At 43.1% G+C, this 19,971-nt stretch overlaps 1 protein-coding gene across 1 annotated transcript in view; it reads right to left on the bottom strand.

The window, feature by feature from the left end:
* Positions 1–19,971, bottom strand: part of LOC126419782 (UDP-glucosyltransferase 2-like) — an 83,662-nt gene that overhangs the window by 31,826 nt on the left and 31,865 nt on the right. Inside the window, exons 2-3 of the mRNA XM_050086960.1 lie at positions 15,014–15,266; positions 1,825–2,408 (exon numbers count right to left, since the gene is read on the bottom strand). Coding sequence (XP_049942917.1) covers positions 1,825–2,408; positions 15,014–15,266 — 837 coding nt within the window. The remainder of the gene's footprint in view (positions 1–1,824; positions 2,409–15,013; positions 15,267–19,971) is intronic.

A 19,971-nucleotide genomic window follows, 5' to 3' on the forward strand; every position in this document is an offset into this window, starting at 1 on the left:
CCGAAGATCTTTCGATCGAGATCTGCAATGATACTTCTTCCTTCTCCATACCCCTCCTTGCTCCTTCATTGACCCCAACACTCCCCACATCATCCTTCTGAAATGTTATATTACCCTTTACCTCCTTTTTAAATGAGGTCAACATTACTGATTCCGCAGGCCAGCATACCATTACGATCCTTCTTTTGTGTGTGTCCTCAAGGTACTCCCCATCTCCCATCCCCCACATTCCCTTAACCTGTGCAAGCCAGCCGTGGTGGCCGAGCAGTTCTAGACGCTTCAGTCTGGAACCACGCGACTGCTACAGTCGCAGGTTTGAATCCTGCCTCGGGCATGGATGTGTGTGATGTCCTTAGGTTAGTTAGGTTTAAGTAGTTCTAAGTTCTAGGGGACTGATGACCTCAGATGTTAATTCCCATAGTGCTCAGAGCCAGCACAGCCTTAACCTGTGCATGTTATCCCCTCCACTCCCCTTTTTGTCACCAAGATTATGTGCTTTCCTCTTCTCCTCCTGTCTTGTAAAACAACTTCAGCTCCACCTTCCCCTCATGACAGCTGGTGACACTGTCTCTCAGCACATCAGGAGCTCCTCCGTCTAATGACCTCCACCGTGCTCTGCACTATGGGGGCAGGGGGCTCTGTGGTGGCAGTCAACTTGGCACGAGTCGACCTCCACCTCTGTGAGGATGAACTTCTTTAACTTGCTTTTCCTTGTGACTATTTTAGCCAGGTTTTTTATGTTGTTGTTATTATTTTCCATGAGCTTTGTGTAAAGAAGCTGTTAATAAAGTGTATATAATTGAAAAGTGTGTCTCTAGTACTTTCTACTATGATGTGCAGGAGTACCCATAGGCAAAAGGAGAAATTGTTTAATGCTGATACGTTGTCAGACAGTACAAAATGTGCATGTATGAAAAAAAAAGAGAAGTAAATCTCAAATAGAACAAGGCAGCCATTAAAATTAAGGGTAGAGTTTCAAGTAAATTATATTAGAAATATAGCAGAATATTATGCTGAATTAAACTGAAGCATTCATCATAAATATTAGTGAACTGATGTGAGTTGGCATAATGAAAATCTTGAAGAAACAAATGAAAATATAAGAGGATGAAGAACAAGTAGCAGCTCTTTATAAAAATAAGATTTCCTTGCTGAAAAGAAATACTAATGACAGCCAGTTGTTTTAGCCATCAAGTTACAAGAGGAAAAAGTAGTACTCATTAGATTATCTAATACAAATATGAATACTTCTTTAAGGTGCATTTTGGGAATGTGTCATAACTTGCTAATGCATCTTTCCATCTCTCTGGTATACATTACATTTTTAGTTCAAAATCTGTAAGTACATGCATGTTGGCAGATTCCCAAGTTTGGTGTTCTTACTGTTGTTGTCTTCCCATTGTATTTTGCTGATAAGCAAAGTGCTGTGTTTGTAAATGCTTGATAGTGGACTAATGTCAAAACTGCAATAGCAGAATAAACATTTGTACAGCCATAAGCAGATAATGATGCCTCTTACATATACTAACTCTTTAATTTTTTTCTTGTGGTTCTTTTAAGTCATTCCCATTTATTGTCGCATAATGTATCTTATTTTTCCATACAAAGGATTCAATGATAAACCTAAATCTTAAATGTTTAAATATTGCAAAATGTGTATCACTCCAAAATTCTTTGCAGTTTTTGCCATTTCTGGAAACTACAATCTAAGGAAAAAGAAGATACATAGCTTCTTTAAGCAATAAACTAAGTACAGTAACATGAGCAAGATATTTCTTGCGTTTAAAGTTTTTATATTAATGATGTATAGAAAATATAACATACCTGTGGAAGTTTTTTTGGTGTCTTAATGTGCATGCCTGCTATTTCTATTATATTTGGTACTAAGGGCCTGGAATAGTCAAAGCTGAAATGAGTGTTAAGTAACATGAGAGAAGTATTGCTCTCCAGTTTTGCCAAAGGAGGTATACTGGGATCCTTGAAGTACTTCTGGACCATTTGGTCCAGAGCTGGAAGGTAAAAGTAATGGCGATAGGCGTTGAACGTGAGAGCAGAAAAAATGTTGTATGTCCGCTGGAACAGGTTCATATTGGTTGTGTAGGCAACCCCTATCTCAGGGAGGTAGGACAGAGGATAGGGGTTCCCCACCATGGCATGTGTCCATGTAGCACCGGCTCCAGTAGCACATGCTCCAACAATGGGAGTTTTGAACTTGTGTGCAAAAGCAAGTAGACAGTCATGGAAAAAAGCTTCAATTATCAGGAGCTCAAACTTCTCATCTTGTGAATTAATTAGGCTTTGCACACCTTCATCTTCCATTAACTCTTGACAAAATTGCTCTCCTATCTTGAACATGAAAAGGAACTGCTGTTGGTGTGAAAGCTTGCCAAAATCCAAGAAATTTACTCCTGTAACAGAAAAGAGCAAAATTCCACCTTTGATTAATTATAGTCCTGTATAAGACATACATTGCATTTTGATGAACATATGTGTAAAATAAGCCAAAAATTAAACAATTCTGTCTACACTACCCACATGGATGTTCATACAGGTTATTCCTGGTTAATGTAGTAAGTGGGGTGGGTCTTCAGTTTAGCAAACAACATTGAAGTATTTATGTATTGCAAATTTTAAAACCTGCCTACTTTAAAATACATCTATACTTAATTCTGAATGGTGGACTCACAATATTGTATGTGAAGAGGGTAAGAATATGTTAACCACATTTCCAGTTATTGAAACATCCAACATGCTGTATGCCCTACACTTCATCAGTTCCTGAATGCAAGATCCTTTAAAATCTTGTTTGTTTCACTCACTGGAAGCATAAGCAGGTAGTGTACTGAAGTCTGCTGACTGTGTAATAGAGCACGCTGGGACTCTTCCACCTGTTATTATTGCTCTTCTATTAGCAATTAACTTTCTTGATAATTTTTTTATTTGAAACTAGATTTCTGCATTGTTTGTATGTAGTGTATGCCCAAATCTATCAAAATATTATTACAGATATGAATATAATAGAGGGAAACATTCCAAGTGGGAAAAATATATCTAAAAACAAAGATGCACAAACAAACACAAACATACACACAAAATTCAAGCTTTCGCAACAAACTGTTGCCTCATCAGGAAAGAGGGAAGGAGAGGGGAAGACGAAAGGAAGTGGGTTTTAAGGGAGAGGGTAAGGAGTCATTCCAATCCCGGGAGCGGAAAGACTTACCTTAGGGGGAAAAAAGGACAGGTATACACTCGCACACACGCAAATATCCATCCACACATACAGACACAAGCAGTTAAGATGCTAATTAAGATTTTGCATATTTTATCATAATTTCAAATGTGACAACTGTAGCCATAAATATGTAATTCCCAGCATAGCCACACAAAGTAGTTCTGAAGCCTTTTGTAATTTACTAAGTAACAAGTTATTAAGCAAACCAAATTGTTGCCTGAATATACAGCTCACCTACACCGCTAAACCTCAACCGTACAGTTTAATAAACTGTTATGTATCTTGAGGCATTGCATGTTATGGCAGATAACAGCACAATTCTTGCATGATACTTCAACAATGTGACTGATTATCTTCATCAGGTGCTGCCCGTGACTGCTTGTTGAGTGGAACACGTCCTGTACTTATACCTAAGTTCTTCCCCCTCTGAGGTAGGTTCCAGGCGTTCTGTCTGCAGTTTGCTCCTGCTAACAGCACCCTTAGGCATTCACTCTTTGGTCCGGTGCACCAGGCTGAGCACTGGTGTTTTGTCTTCAATCCCATGCACCCATCTGCATGCTGGTGTTCTATTTTCAGTCTTGTGCTGTACTGGGTGACCTCTTTGTGGCCTGCTCCCACTAGAAGCTCCCTGCAATGTCCCACCTTCAGTCTGGTGCACCTGGTGCCCTGTCTGGGATTTGTTCCCCTTATGCACATCCTCAGTTCCTGTATTTGTGGAGTTCTGCTGTTGCCCCCATTGCGTTTTCAGCAACTCCAGTGCAGGATGACAGGCTCTACTGTGTTGGTACCCAGTGTCGTGGTTCACAAGGGTTTCTGACACCTTTCTCTCTCTAGTCTCCCTTATAAAATGGTCCCAGTATCTGGGCTTTTGTACAAGACCCTTGTTTCACCATAGTTCATGGAATTATTTAGTTCCACACAGTGCTCTGCAATGGCTGATTTACTTCTCTGTTCTAGTCAGGTGTGCCTCTGATGTTCCTTTTATCTGATGTCCACTGCCCTAGTTGTTTGGTCAATGTATGAAATGCCACAGTCGCAAAGTACATTATAAATTCCTAGTTTTCATAGTCCTTGGTCATCTTTCATGTTTCCCTGTAGCATTCTTATTTTGGTAAGTGGATAGAACAGTCATTTGATATTGTTCTTCTTCAGAATCCTGCTGATTTTGGCTGAAACAAATACCACACAGGGCAGGTATGCCACAGTCTTTGCCTTATCTTGCTCTCCTTCTACAACATGTGGCAGAGTGGGTTGTTGAAGGGCCTTCTCAATCTGTTTGACTGTGTATCCACACTTGCAAAACACTGATTGTAGGTGCTGTATTTCTATTGCTAAGCTATCTGGTTCTGGTAAGGAGTGTGCTCAGACTGACTTCCTCAAGTGAACGGGATGTATCCTTAGTGATTGTAAAGAAGCCGTCTGATCAGTTTCAGCTCTGTGGCGAGTTCAAGGTCACTATAAATGCACAGGCAGTCACAGATGCTTACCCCCTGCCTCACCCTAAGGAACTAACCACAAAGTTGGCTGGGAGACAATTCTTTTTGAAAATCAACTTGGCCAAATCCTGCCTTAAGATTCTCTTGAATGAGACATCAAAACATTTGCTTATGGTTAATATGCCTTTTGGCCTATATCAGCATCAATTGATAACGACTGGGGTCACTAGTACACTTGCCATCTTTCAATGTTTCTTTGGCCAGGTTACAATTTTTGTCCATCTTTGCAGCTACCTTGATGATATCATCGTGGCAGGTGCCACCATGGAGGATCACCTATGAAACCTCCCATTCTTTGTTCTACAGGACACATGCCTCAAATTTAATCTTGCTAACTAAGTCTCACTTTTTCCAGCCTTCCATTGTTTATTTGTATCATGAAACTCCCTAGAAGGTCATGCACCCAATGGAACAACATGTCATCACCATTACAGCTTTGCTGCATCCATCTATTCTATGAGAACATCAGGAATTCCTCAGCAAGGTGGCGTACTATTGCAAGTTTATACCAAGAGTGGCCACTATCGCCCACACCTTGCATCTGTTGCTTTACAAAAGTGCTCCTTTTGGTTGACCTGCAGCCTGTCAGTGTGCTTTTGTGCAGCTTAAGGACAGTCTACACTCTGCACCGTGTCTTGCAGCACTTCAACCTGGCAAGCATTTGGTCCTGGCTACATACGTGTCCCTTGGCGGGGTGGTTGAAGTTCTGGCCCATCGCCATTCAGTTGTTTCCAAGCAGCCTATTGCCTTTGCATCAAAAAATTATCTACTCAACTCAGCAACATTATTCTCTGGTGGAAAACGAAGCTTTTGCTATTGCCTATGCATTAAAAACTCAATTTGTTCTTGTATGGAGCAAAATTTCTTTTCATTACTGACCAAACCAGTTGGTTGCCCTTTTTAGTCTGTCAGTGGCCTTATCAGACAAACCTGCTCTTAATAATCAGCTCTTTTTTTGTCCTGGTACAATTATGAGATCCATTTTCATTCCAGCTCACAACATCCTGGCTTCCCATAGGTACTGACTCTCACTCAACCAGGAGGAACTGCTTTGTTTTCAACTGGATACAGAGATGAGGCATATTGTGGATGGCTTCCCCATCACCAGTTCCTGTATTGCCTCTGCTGTGGCACCAGGTCCTGTGCTCTGACAGATCATACACATGGTGCTACATGGGTGGCCTGACCATCTGCCAGGCTGGGCATCAAACCCAATTCAGAATTTTTTTTTTTGCTTTGCACCACTGCCTCTCCCTCACTGATGGCATTATTCCCCTGTCAAGGGAATGGCTTACTCCCCACATCATGGTTCCAGCGGCTTTGCGGTGGGAGGTCCTCTGCTAATTACATCAGGGTCACTGGGGGATCTCTCACTTAAAACTATTTGCACACTGCCAACATGTCATGGCCTACCCCAAGTGCTCAGGTCAGGACAGCTCCTTGCATTGTATTTTTGCCATGGCTGGCCCCTAAATGACTTTGGGAAAGAGTCCACATTAATTTTGGTGGCTTCTGGTTATTGACAATTTATGCTTTTTGTTGTTTTCTTCATGCCATTTGTTGTCCATTATATGACAACAGACATGGTGGTCAGTGCCCTGTTGAAGATATTCTCCATAGCAGGCTTCCCTGTCAGACTATGTTCTTCAGTTTGCAGTGCAATCTTTTAAGGACATTTTACACACAATGGCATTCGCCACATCACGCCACCTCCCTTCCATCCACAGTAAAATGGCGAACCAGAGCACCTCATCTGAATGTTCGTGATGTAGATGCACAAGTATAAAGAAGACTTCCCAACTAAGTAGGCTTTCACATTCTTTCAAGATCTTATAGAACATTGCCAATGGGGAACAAGAGGCCCACCAAGCTCCTGCAAGGCCATGAACAGTGCAGGCAGCCTAACCTCTTGCCACCAGGCAGGTGCCCACTAGAAGCACCAATTCTGTCAATGTTGACACCTGCCACACCAGTCTGGATCACATTCCTACAGTGCCCTCACTGTATTCTGGCCGCCATCCACTACCAGAGCAGTCATCACGAGTTCGTGGTTTGCACCAAAGTTCGACTTGTGGCACACCACCAGAAACAGTTGCAGCCCAGAATGGAGACAGGGACCCCTCCTTGCACCATAGGCACGGCACCTAATTCTTCACAGGCCCTAGTTGCTCTGGGGTCGAGCGGGCCCGGTCGTGCCCCCCTACCCCGGTAGTTGGGGCTTCGTCAGCACCGATGGTGGGCTCACTTCCTGTGGCCCCTTCGACCACGTCCCACTGCACAACGCAGGCACCACTGTCAGTGGGGACAGAAGCTGGGTCTCCACCACCAGAGCCTCTCCTCTCCAGTCTGCCTGTGTCGGTGACCCTTGTCGTTGACTCTGCCCGTGCCGCCAGTCCTGTGCACCAGTTGCCTCACAGTCTGCAGAAGATGCCACAGACATCTCTTCAGTCACAGCATTGTGGATGGCGAAGCCTGCTCCTTCCCCCTGAGAGGAGGAGGAGTGTGGTAACCTACCATTTACTACACCCACTGCTCACAGCAGACACAACTCAGGCCACTACTAAAAGCGTAATGCTCACCAACATTCAGACGGTGTACCCACAGTGAGCAGAGGTGGCTGCCAGTAGTAGCCTCATCAACGGCCACAATCACCAGGTCCACCACGTGTGCTTAACACTACACCAGTGACACCTGACGTGGAGTGTGTCTTTATAAGAACGTGCACAGGCCCCCGGTCCCTTAGTGTCAAATGTGTTTGAGCCTTGTAAACTACTTTTATTGTGGACCTGTGGACTGTTCCATCAACAACAATCACATTATTTTCACAGTATTTTTGTTGATGTCACTCTGTGACCCAATAAACTGTAACTTGTTTACAGCAGTGTGTTACTGTGTGTTCCTAGTTAAAACAATCTGTGTGAACTTTTTTTGGTTGTTATTAAGATAAACTGCATTTATTGATCTACAGTTGGTGGATGTGTTTCGAAAAAGAGGGCACACAAAATGCTTATGTTGACTTTAATAAATATCTGTGTTCAGGTGTCTGCTTCTATAAACTGTGATTTATGAGATGTAGAGAAGTGTTGGCACTGAAACTGTCACTGACTGGATGGTCTGGCTTTGTTACCCTAATGTATGAACAGAAGTGTTAGTGCACTCCTCATCGTTCAGCAGATGACCAGCTGAAACTAAAACACAGTGGTGTTGCACCCTTTACTGTGTAACATAGATCAATATCCAAAAAGAGTTCAATTTTGAGACAATGAACTTATGCGCTGAGAGTCAAACCGAGTTAGTACCTTTCCAACTTGAATGTAACAGCTCATTAGCTCTGTACCCTTTCTATGAAAGTATTTGGTTTACCTAACTGTTATCATTGATGCAGTCTTTGGTGCAAAGACTGGTTTGATGCAGCTGTCTATGTTAGTCTATCCTGAGCAGGCCTCTTCATCTCTGCATAACTTCTGTAACCTATGTCTATTTGAATCTGCTCATTGTGTTGTATTCATCTCTTGGTGTCCCACTACACCTTTTACCTTCCCCCCCCCCTTCCCCCCCCCCACTTCCTTCCACTATCAAAATGATGACTGCTTGATGAAACAGGATGTGTTCTGTCAACCAATCCCTTATTTCAGTCAGGCTGCTCTACAATTTTTTTTTTCCTCAATTCGATTCAAATACCCCTCATTTGTTAATAGATCTACCTATATAATCTTCACCGTTGCTCTGTAAAGAAGCTTTGATAAATACCTTCAGAAAAGACTTCCAACACTTAAATTACATGGTAACAAATTCCTCTTTTCGAGCAATGTTTATCTCCCTCTAGCCAGTCTGTATTTTATATAGTCCCTACTTTGGCCATCATATGTAAGCAAAAGTCACCTACTACTTTTAGTCGCTTATTTCCTAATTTCATTCCCTCAGCATTGCCTGGTTTACACTGAGGTGATAAAAATCATTGGACACCTCTTAATATTGTGTCAGACCTCCTTTTGCCCAATGTACTGCAGCAGCTGTATGTGGCACGAGCTGCACAAGTCGCTGGATGTCCTCTGTGGAAGTACTGAGCCATTCTGCCTCTACAGCTATGCGCAGTTGCAGAAGTGTTACTGGTACAGGATCTTGTGCATGAACTGACCAGTCAATTACGTCCCATAAATGTTCGATGGGATTCGTGTCAGGCGACCTGGGTGGCCAGACCATACACTCAAATTACCCAGAATGTTCTTCAGACCAATCATGAATAACTGAGGCCCAGTGACATGTTGCACTATCGTCCATAAAATTTCCATTTAGTTTGGGAACATTAAGTCCATGAATGGCTGCAGATGGTCTCCAAGTAGCTGAACATAACCATTTTGGTCAGTTGTTAGTTTAGAGGTCCCAGTCCATTCCATATAAGCAAAACCCACACCATTATGGAACAACCACCAGCTTGCACAGTGTCTTTTTAACAACTTGGGTCCGTGACTTTGTGGGGTTTGCACCACACTCAAACCCTACCATCAGCTCTTACCATCTGAAATCAGGACTCATCTTACCAGGCCACAGTTTTCCAATCATTTAGGGTCAAAAAAGGCCAGCACATGAAATGGGAGTCCAAATGCTATCCACAGGATTCGACCAGGATGCAGAGTGGAATCGTGAGTGGCAAGCTACAAGAACCCGAAACCATGAATCCAACAGTTCCAGTTCCAGTCTTCCGCCAACCAACGGAGGTGTGGGCGCAGTTAAACAGATATCGGACTGAAGAGGGTAGGTGCAAATACAACATGCACACGTGGGGCTTTTCAAGTGACAGTGTGTTACTGTGGTGACACCCAAACAATGAGCCACACTGTGAATGAATGTCCAATCAGATGCTTCCCTGATGGCATTGAGAAGCTCTATCAGGCATCCCACGAGGCACTCCACTGGATCGAGTCCATCAACATCCGAGTATAGCCTGAGCCGTTTCAAAACTTGTGTACTGTATATAATTGCACACATTCATTTTTACATATATATTTCTTTGTTTTGCTAAATGTGTATTACTGTAATTGATGCATATGATAATAATAATAAACCACACTGTCCTAACGGATACAATCTTTGTACTTTCCACATCGATTTCTGCAGTTATTTCATGCAGTGTTGCTTGTCTGTTAGCACTGACAACTCTGTGCAAATCCGCTGCTTTTGGTCGTTAAGTGAAGGCTGTTGTCCATGGTGAGAGATAATGCCTAAAGTACGGTGTACTTGGCAGACTCTTAACGCTTTGGATTGTGCAATACTGAATTCCATAACAATTTCTAAAATGGAATACCCTATGTGCCTAGTTCCAACTACCATTCTGCATTCAAAGTCTGTTGATTCCCATCTTGCAACCATAATCACACTGGAAACCTTTCCACAGGAATCACCTGAGCACAAATGACAGCTACACCAATGCATGACCGTTTTGTAGCTTGTGTACACGATACTATCACTCTCTGCATATGTGCATATCACTACCCCATGACTTTTGTCACCTCATTGTGCTCTGACTGCGTTCCATTACCCTTCTTATAGTCTCTTTCAAGACACTATAAATTCTGTTCAACTGCTTTTTCGAGATCGTAACTGTCTGTGACAGAATTACAAATGCCATCAGCAAACAGCAAAGTTTTTATTTCATCTTCCTGAACTTTAATCTATTTCCAGAGTTCTCCTTCATCACTTGTTGAGTGTACATTGAATAAATTCAGTAATACACAACAACCCTGTCTCACTCTCTTCTCTGGTTCCTTTCCACGTCCTCTTGCCCTTACAACTGCAGCCTGGTTTCTGTGTAAGTTTCAAAATTTCAAAGAGTGTAGTCCAGTCCACATTGTCAAAAGCTTCCTCTAAATCCATAAATGCTATAAATATGGATTTGGTGTATGCCATGAAGGTGTTTCTTCGCCATGCAGATGCATACAGTTCCTAGAGAGGCCGGAGGAAAAAAAAAAAAGACACGAAACCTCCATTAGGAGATTATCTTGTACATTTTGTTTTCTGCATTTGGAGGGAAACAACACTGCAACATTTCATGCTGAGATGCTCGAAGTGTGCGCCAACAATCACCATCATATGGCACAGTGGTCAGCTGGTTCTGATGCTTCCAGTGTGGTCAAACAAACCTGATTGACGAAGAATGAAGTGGCACACAATCCATCTGCGAGTAACTGAGAATCACGGGCTGTGATCCTCGAAGACTGCTTGGTCATAATCTAGGCGACTGTGGAAAACGTGAAAATCAGTCACGAGTCAGTTTTCATGTTGCGCGACCTCTGAAGATGACGTAAATCACTGTCCACAGAGTTCTGCGAATTCTCACACCCATTTAAAAAGCCCACTGAATTGAGGCAGCAGTGGAAATGATTTCTTTAGCTGCCTAATCTCAATTGATGAGTGTCGATTGTATCAATATAACCTCAAGGCAAAGGGGCAAAGCAAGCAGCGGAAACGTCTGGGTTCGCCACCACCTGATAAGGTTAAGACCCAGCCATCATTGGGAAGGGTGTCACTGGATGTCTTTTGGGACTGGCGTGGTGCATTGTTGATGGATTACTCTGATACAGGGCACACGGTCACAAGAGCATACTATTGAAATCTCCTGATGAGGTTACAAGAGACTTTCAAGGCAAGGCGTTGTGTAAAGATGTCCAACATGCGCATTTTTCCTTCACAATAAAGCCCCAGGACAGAGCCACACGTGCTGCTTCTTTGGGCTGTCAAGTTTCGTTTCACATCTGTATTCTCCTGTCATGACATCTAATGATCTACTCCTCTTCCCTCAGGTGTAGAAACCATTGCATGGCAGCCATTTCCAGAATGATGGAGAGGTGAGTTTCGAGCTGGAACGTTTCGTGAACAACCAAAATGCAGACTCGTACAACACACATCTATGTCAAGTCATCCATAGCTGGGAAACATCACATTGAGAAGTGAATGTGTAGGGCAGCACCTCACGGTGTCAGCGTCACAGATTTTTTTTTTTTTTTTGTGCTGGTTATGACCTTAAGACAATTAAGACAATATTGTTTGTGTGAAAAGCAATTAGCTCTTTATTCTCACGAAGTAATGAGTGCTATCGCCAGGTGACGTCAAATTTTCCAGATAGCTTTTGACACCATACCTCACAAACACCTTGCACGTCTATGGTCTATCGTCTCAGTTGCGTGACTGGATTCTTGATTTCTTGTCAAAAGGGTCACAGATCATAGTAACTGATGGATAGTCATCGAGTAAAATGGAAGTTATATCTGACATTCCCAAAGAAAGTGTTAGAAGCCCTCTGTTGTTCCTGATCTACATAATCGATTTACGAGACAGTCTGAGTAGCCCTCTTAGACTGCTTGCAGATGACGCTGTCATTATCAGTCATGTAAATTCATCAGGTGATCAAAACGTACAGTAAAATGAATTATACAAGATATCTGCATAGTGCAAAAAGTTGCAACTGACTCTAAATCATGAAAAGTGTGAAGTCATCCACAGAGCACTAAAAAGGATCAGCTAAACTTCGGTTACATGATATATCACACACATCTAAAGGCTGTAAACTCAACTAAACAGTTAGGGATTACAAATAACTTAAATTAGAAGGATTACATAGAAAATAGTGCGGGGAAAGCAAACCAAAGACAGCGATTTATGGCAGAAGACCGAGACAGTGCAACAGGTCTACCAGTGAGACTGTTTATACTACGCTTGTCCACCCTCTTCTGCAGTATTGCCGTGCAGTGTGGGATCTGCATCAGATATAAATGGCGGTGGACATCAAAAAGAAGGACAGCTCGATTTGTATTATTGCGAAATAGGGGAGAGAGTGCCACCGATGTAGTTTTTGTGGTCTCCGGTCCAGAGACTGCTTTGATTCAGCTCTCCATGCTACTCTATCCTGTGCAAGCTTCTTCATCTCCAAGTAACTACTGCAACCTAACTCCTCCTGCATCTGCTTAATGTATTCATCTCTTGGCCTCCCTCTACGATTTCTAGCCTACACACTCCCCTTCAATACTAAATTGGTGATCCCTTGATGCCTCAGAACACGTCCTACCAACCGATCCCTTGTTCTAGCCAAGCTGTGCCACAAATTCCTCTTCTCCCCAATTCTATTCAATACTTCCTCATTAGTTATGTGATCTACCCATCTAATCTTCAGCATTCTTCTGCAGCACCACAATTCAAAAGCTTCCATTCTCTTCTTGTCTATCGTCCAAGTTTCACCTCCATAATGGCTACGCTACATACAAATACTTTTTGAAAAGACTTTCTGACACATACTCGATGTTAACAAATTTCTCTTCTTCAGAAACGCTTTCCCTGCTATTGTCAGTCTACATTTTATATCCTCTCTACTTCGATTATCATAAGTTATTTTGCTTCACAAATAGCAAAGCTAATCTACTACTTTAAGTGTCTCATTTCCTAGTCTAATTCCCTCAGGATCACCTGATTTAATTCGATTACATTCCGTTATTCTCGTTTTTCTTTTGTTGATATTCATCTTATATCCTCCTTTCAAGACACTGTCCATTCCGTTCAACTGCTCTTCCAAGTCCTTTGCTGCCTCTGACAGAATTAAAATGTCATCGTCAAACCTCAAACTTTTTATTTCTTCTCCACGGATTTTAATTCCTACTTAAAATTTTTCTTGTGTTTCCCTTACTGCTTGCTCATTGTAAGGGTTCTTTATTTACGTGACCATTACGGCACTCCAACTCCAGTTCTCGATACCAATAATATCGCCCTGCTTTTCTGCGAAGTAACAGACATATTTTTGTGACGATATTCACATTTGGTTTTATTAATGTATAGGTACTCCGATGTATCGATGTATTACAGTGATATGGTTCTTGTGTGTATTCATTTCTGTGAGACTGTCATATTCTTTGATTTACTTGTAACCGTTTTGGCACGAATGCGCACAGAGCAGTCTTTGTTTCACTTTGCAGAAGTTAAGTTGTTTTTTCGCTTTGTAAAAGAACAGTCAAGTCTTGTGTTTGGTTAAAGTGGAAATTAAATATATGAAGATTGATACAAAACTGTTTTCTTGATGATGTGACAATTAAGAAGAAGTATATGTGAATTTACAAGAAGTTTAATAAAAATGTGGATCGTGAACACCAAGTCAAAAATTATTTCTACCATACCATTGTTCTGATCTGGGATTGTTTGATCATTAAGAATTTCCTGAAAAACGCATTTGTTAAGTCTTCAAATATTGCTAAAATACAGATCTGGACCTTCTAGCAGTCAAAGTGGAATCACTGTAGAATCAACAAGATGAGCCATAACAACTTCGACGAAATCCATTCAAGATAAGTCCAAAATTAATGACTTTTTTCCAGTGACTTCATTATTTCTATTCTGACAATACCATCCACAGTCAATAACTTTGTTGTTGCCCGATAAAGCGAACATATGCTGCGTGAGCAACATTATTAATCTGATTTCTAACCTACTTTGCAAGTGGTAGTATTGTTAGATGGTATAGAGATTGAGTACCATCAGGGATAGGCTACAACACTGTGTCACTCTCTTCCCAGTCATTACTTCCCTTTAATGCCCCTCGACTCTTGTAACTGCCATTTGGTTTATGTACAAATTGTAAATAGGCTTTCGCTCCCTATATTCGACCCCACCGTTTTTCAGAATTTGAGAGAGTATTCCAGTCAATATTGTCAAAACCCTTCACTGAATCTACAAATGCTATAAACGTATGTTTGCCTTTCCTTAGTCTATCTTCTAAGATAAGTTGTACGGTCAGTCGTGCATCATGTGTTCCAACATTTCTACAGAATCCAAACTGATCTTCCCCGAGTCGTGCATCATGTGTTCCAACATTTCTACAACATCCAAACTGATCTTCCCCGAAGTCAGCTTCTACCAGTTTTTCCATTCGTCTGTGCTACCGATATGATACACGAATTGGGATGGCAACCATTAAAACAAAGTCGTTTTTCGCTGCGACAGGACCTTCTCATGAAATTTCCCTCACGAACGTTCTCCTCCGACTGTGAAAATATTTTGCTGGCGCCCACTATCGTAGGGAGAGATGATCATCATAATAAAATAAGAGAAATCGGAGCTCCTACGGGAAGACTTAACTGTTCTTTTTTCCTGTGCGCTGTTCGAGAGTGGAACGGTGGAGAAGTAGCTCAAAGGTGGTTCGATAAACGCTCTGTTATGCGCTTGATTGTGAATTGTAGAGTAAACACGTGGATGCAGATGTAAGACCACCCCCCACAGTTTGCGCAGGTGGCCGCCACTACATTACCTCCACCGCCGCCTCCTCCTCCTCCCCCTCCTCCTAGGTTGGGCTTGGTCTGGACGTGGTTCCAGGGGTCGCCCTCCTGCTGGAAGGGCGTCACCACGGTGAGCCGGTGCCCCCTCCTGGAGAGCTCCACCAGCAGTCCGCGGAACACCTGCCAGTGGCTCATGCCGCCCAGCGGGAAGATGGCCAGGATGCTGGCGCAGCCGGAGAGCTGCACCCAGAGGCACAACACAGCCACCAGCATCACCAACGCCGTCTGCAAGGGGACGGGGTAAATTATTCACTAGCTGCTACTCGTACCCAAGTGCATCATCAACATACAACCTAAAGAGTCACACAGGAAGATTTGACACCTGCTGATTCCCTAGACCGCAGGTAATTGGTCAAAGTGGGGTCAAAATAATGATAAATTAAGCGAGAGGCTCAGTTCACCAAGCTTTGGTCTTAGAGGTATCATTAGTCAAGGATGTTCGCTTATTTAGCATATCTACACTTCCCACTGTCTCAATGAATTTCCTTCTGGACCAGCGCAGCTAAACTAAATAATTACCCAGCAAATTTTTAATTCGTGTTAGAAGATTCAGTAGAAAGCAACAAAAGAACATAGAATACATGAAACAAGTATCTTGTTACACACGTCTGGGTATAATGCACGGAGGATTACACGAGTGGGAATATAAAGAATGAGCGCATAGTTCACCCAGTCGTTCCCTCGGCAACAATACCAGTTACGGACACATCCTTTCACTCCAACGGCAGCATCGCCACTAAAAAGTACTTATAACTACCGTCTCCAGTGCCAAACCTCACTGTAACATCTGCAACACGGAGGGATAGCCTGCAAATAACGAAGAGCTACTAAGTGAGATGTACCATATACATATAACACAAAAAGTTTGCATCACCTCGATTCCCAGAGCTCCTGAAGATAGACATTGACTATGAATATCCAGAACTCCTGAAGATAGACGATGACTGTGGATATTGTATCACACACACAGTCCCTTTGACTGTTGAGAGTTGTCACTAAACCCGACCAAAGATATAAACAACCGTGCATGAGCAGCGCCTATTAGACGCAGGGAGTCCGACAGCCGATCATTTCCAGTCATTCCACCAGGAAGGAGGTACACGGTTCGTGTTGTCTGTAGGTCAACCATGCCTACACGGTCAATACTGTGGTTCGATCGCGTCCGCATTGTTACTTTTTGCCAGGATAGGCTCTCAACAAGGGAAGTCTCCAGGCGTCTCGGAGTGAACCAAAGCGATGTTGTTCGGACACAGAGGATAGACAGAGAGACAGGAACTGTCGATGACGTGCTTCGCTCAGGCCGTTCAAGGGCTACTACTGCAGTGGATGACTGCTACCTACGGATTATGGTTTGGAGGAACCCTGACACCAACGCACCATGCTCAATAATGCTTTTCGTGCAGTCACAGGACGTCGTGTTACGACTCAAACTGTGTGCAATAGGCTGTATGATGCGCAACATCACTCCCGACGTCCATGGCGAGGTCCATCTTACGCAACCACGACATCATGCAGCTCGGTACAGATGGGCCCAACAACATGCCGAATGGACCGCTCAGGATAGGCATCACGTTCTCTTCACTGATGAGTGTCGCATATGCCTTCAACCAGACAATCGTTGGAGACGTGTTTGGAGGCAAGGCTGAACGCCTTAGACACACTGTCCAACGAGTACAGAAAAGTGGAGGTTCCCTGCTGTTTTGGGGTGGCATTAAGTGCGGCCGAGGTATGCCGCTGGTGGTCATGGAAGGCGCCGTAACGGCTGTACGATACGTGAATACCATCCTCCGACCGCTAGTGCAACCATATCGTCATCATAATGGCGAGGCATTTCTCTTCATGGACGACAATTCTCGTCCCCATCGTGCACATCTTGTGAATGACTTCCTTCAGGATAACGACATCGCTCGACTAGAATTGCCAGCACGTCCTCCAGACATGAACCCTATCTAACATGCCTGGGATAAATCGAAATTGATGAACTTGTGGATAGTATGCCACGACGAATACAGGCATACATCAATGCAGGAGGACGTGCTACTGGGTATTAGAGGTACTGGTGTGTACAGCAATCTGGACCACCACCTCTGAATGTCTCGTTGTGTGGTGGTACAACATGCAATGTGTGGTTTTCTTGAGCAGTAAAAAGGGTGGAAATGATGTTCATGTTGATCTCTATTCCAATTTCCTGTACAGGCTCTGGAACTCTAAGAACCGAGGTGATGCAAAACTTTTTTGATGTGTGTATAACTATATACAACTATACCCCCGCCGGCGAAACATTGCACTTGACAGTTCGCTTTTTGTCTATTTAGGTTGGCTACACTGTAATAGCGATGTTGCAACAGCAGCCTCTATACACACAGCAGACGATACAGTTTTCCGTCCAGTCTCGTAAATGCAAGCGATTGAGCAATTACAGTGTATATAAAAGCTCGTTTTTAGTTGTACTACAATGACAGGAAGTAAACAACCGTATAACAATACATGTAAAAGCATAACAATGCGCACCCTTTCGATAACGGAGCAAAGAAATACAAAAAACAAGCATCTGACGACTGGTACTTTCAAATCAATAATGTACGTAGTTTACAAAATAAATAATAACCGAGAGTGCAATAAATAACCAATATTAGTAATTTTTCACTCACCAATTTACAGCGCAATTCCATCCAGCTCGCCATCGTCACTGTTGTCCGACTCATCGCCAAAACCGTCTTCATCGTCGTCATCAGCAAGACAAATCATTAATTGTTCATGGTCACTGATAATTCCTTCTATTGTCTGTGCTGCTCGTATGAGCTCGACGTGCTCTACTTTTTTTCTCCATGAGGCTGCATCCACAGTCACAAGAGCTTCACGCAACAGCTTTTCCACCTCTGTTATTGTAAAGGACTTGTTGTTGTTCCTTACATACATTTTTACATCACTCCATATTAACTCAATAGGGTTGAAATGGCAGTGATATGGTGGCAGCCTTATTACAGTATGACCCTGCTCCTTGGCAATTTCGTCTACTACATATGTAGGTGTCGTAGGCTTATTTTCTTTAACAAGAGAATACAACAGAATCTTTGTCATACTCATATCCGCTGCAATATTTCGAGCCTGTAACCACTGCACCATAACTTCTTTCCGATCATTTGTGGTTGGGGCTTTGTTCTGTATCACCGAATGATATGGAGCATTGTCCATTACAATTGTTGTAGGGACAGAAAATTGTTTTAAAAGGCTCCTGAACCACTCAACAAATCGTGTGTGATCCATATCTTCATGGTAATCACCAGTCTTTTTCGATCTAAAAACTAAAAGTGCGTCAGGGACAAAACCACTGGAGGAGCCTGCATGAACCACAATTAATCTAGCTCCTCTTCCCGTCAGCTGATGGCCGCTACTGCTGGGTGTGTTATCCGTCCAACATTTACTGACAGCTTCCCCGGCATTAACCCACGTTTCGTCTAGCCAAATTATGGAATGAATGTCTCTGCCCACAAGTTTGTGCAAGAAAATACTACGAGCGGTAACAATATGTGCCCTCTCTAACAGTACTTTGCGTCCGTCTAGCGTTTTGTAACGGAAACCCATATTTTTTAGCACAATTTTTAGTGATGTTTTACCACCCCTGAAGAGTTCACTTTCTTTTAAAGAGATTAATAACTTAGCTACAGTCGGATACTCTTTTCTGCTGTAGTAAGCATAAACATGCCTACGAATTGCATCAGTCTGGAAAGAATCTGAATCTGTGATAGGACTAGGCCGCTTTTTCTTCTTTCCCGGGGTTGATAAAAATGTATTATTTGATCCAGACAGCTCTGAATCATTACGGCTCACTTCAGTATCTTCCAAGTTTTGTAGTAATACTCCCTTACTTACTACGGTTCTTGCACTAATACCAAGAGTTTTCGACGTACGTTCCACCACTTTGTCGGCAGGAACTGATGGCTGTCCATGAATGCTTACGTAGTTTTTCTCCTGCTCGTAAAACTCACGAGTTCTGCGTAATAACTCCAGTGCCTGGCTGTTTAGCGGCACCCCTCGACGCAAAGGATTGTCACTAAGTGAATGAAGTCTTTTCGGTGGCATTTTCCAAGTATGTACACTCACAACGTAACAAAAGTCACAACGATATAGCACACAGTACAACGAAAACACGCGGTAAACAACATACAATTCACGTTGTATACACATTCACTAAACAAAGCCGGCAACGCGGGAACTTTGACGTCACAGCACGTGAGTAACAGCTGTGCTCACTGCGCTGTGATTGGCTGGCGCCCCACGCTGAACGCCTAGCGCCTATCGTTCTTCACTTGTTACTCTGTTACGCTGCCAACTTCATGCGCAAACGTCAAGTGCAATGTTTCAGCGGCCCGGGTATATATATATTAATGATCTTGCAGACAATATTCATAGTAACAACAGGCTTCTTGCAGATGGTGCAGTTGTCCACACTGAAAAGCCTGCGGGCGCCCCGAAGTGCCGCAACACTCGGCTGAAGTAATGCTGGAGGGAACTGACGCCATGGATCCGGTGGGGCTGTCCATAAATCCGTAGGAGTACGAGGGGTTGGAGATCTTTTTCTGAACAGCACGTTGAGGGCAACCCAGATATACTCAATAATGTTCATGTATGGGGAGTTTCGTGGCCAGCGGAAGTTTTTAAATCCAGAACAGTGTTCCTGGACCCGCTCTGTAGCAATTCTGGACTTGTGGGGTGTCGCATTGTCCTGCTGGAATTGCCCAAGTCCGTCGGAATGCACAATGGACGCACATGGATGCATGTCACCAGACAGGATGCTTACGTAAGTGTCATCTGTCAGTGTTGTATCTAGACTTATCAGGCGTCGCATATCACTCTAACTGCACACGCCTCTCAGCCTCTCACCATTATAAAGCTTCCACCAGCTCGAACAGTCCACTGCTAACATGCA

Source organism: Schistocerca serialis, chromosome 9, assembly GCF_023864345.2.
Source record: "Schistocerca serialis cubense isolate TAMUIC-IGC-003099 chromosome 9, iqSchSeri2.2, whole genome shotgun sequence".
Taxonomy (NCBI): domain Eukaryota; kingdom Metazoa; phylum Arthropoda; class Insecta; order Orthoptera; family Acrididae; genus Schistocerca; species Schistocerca serialis.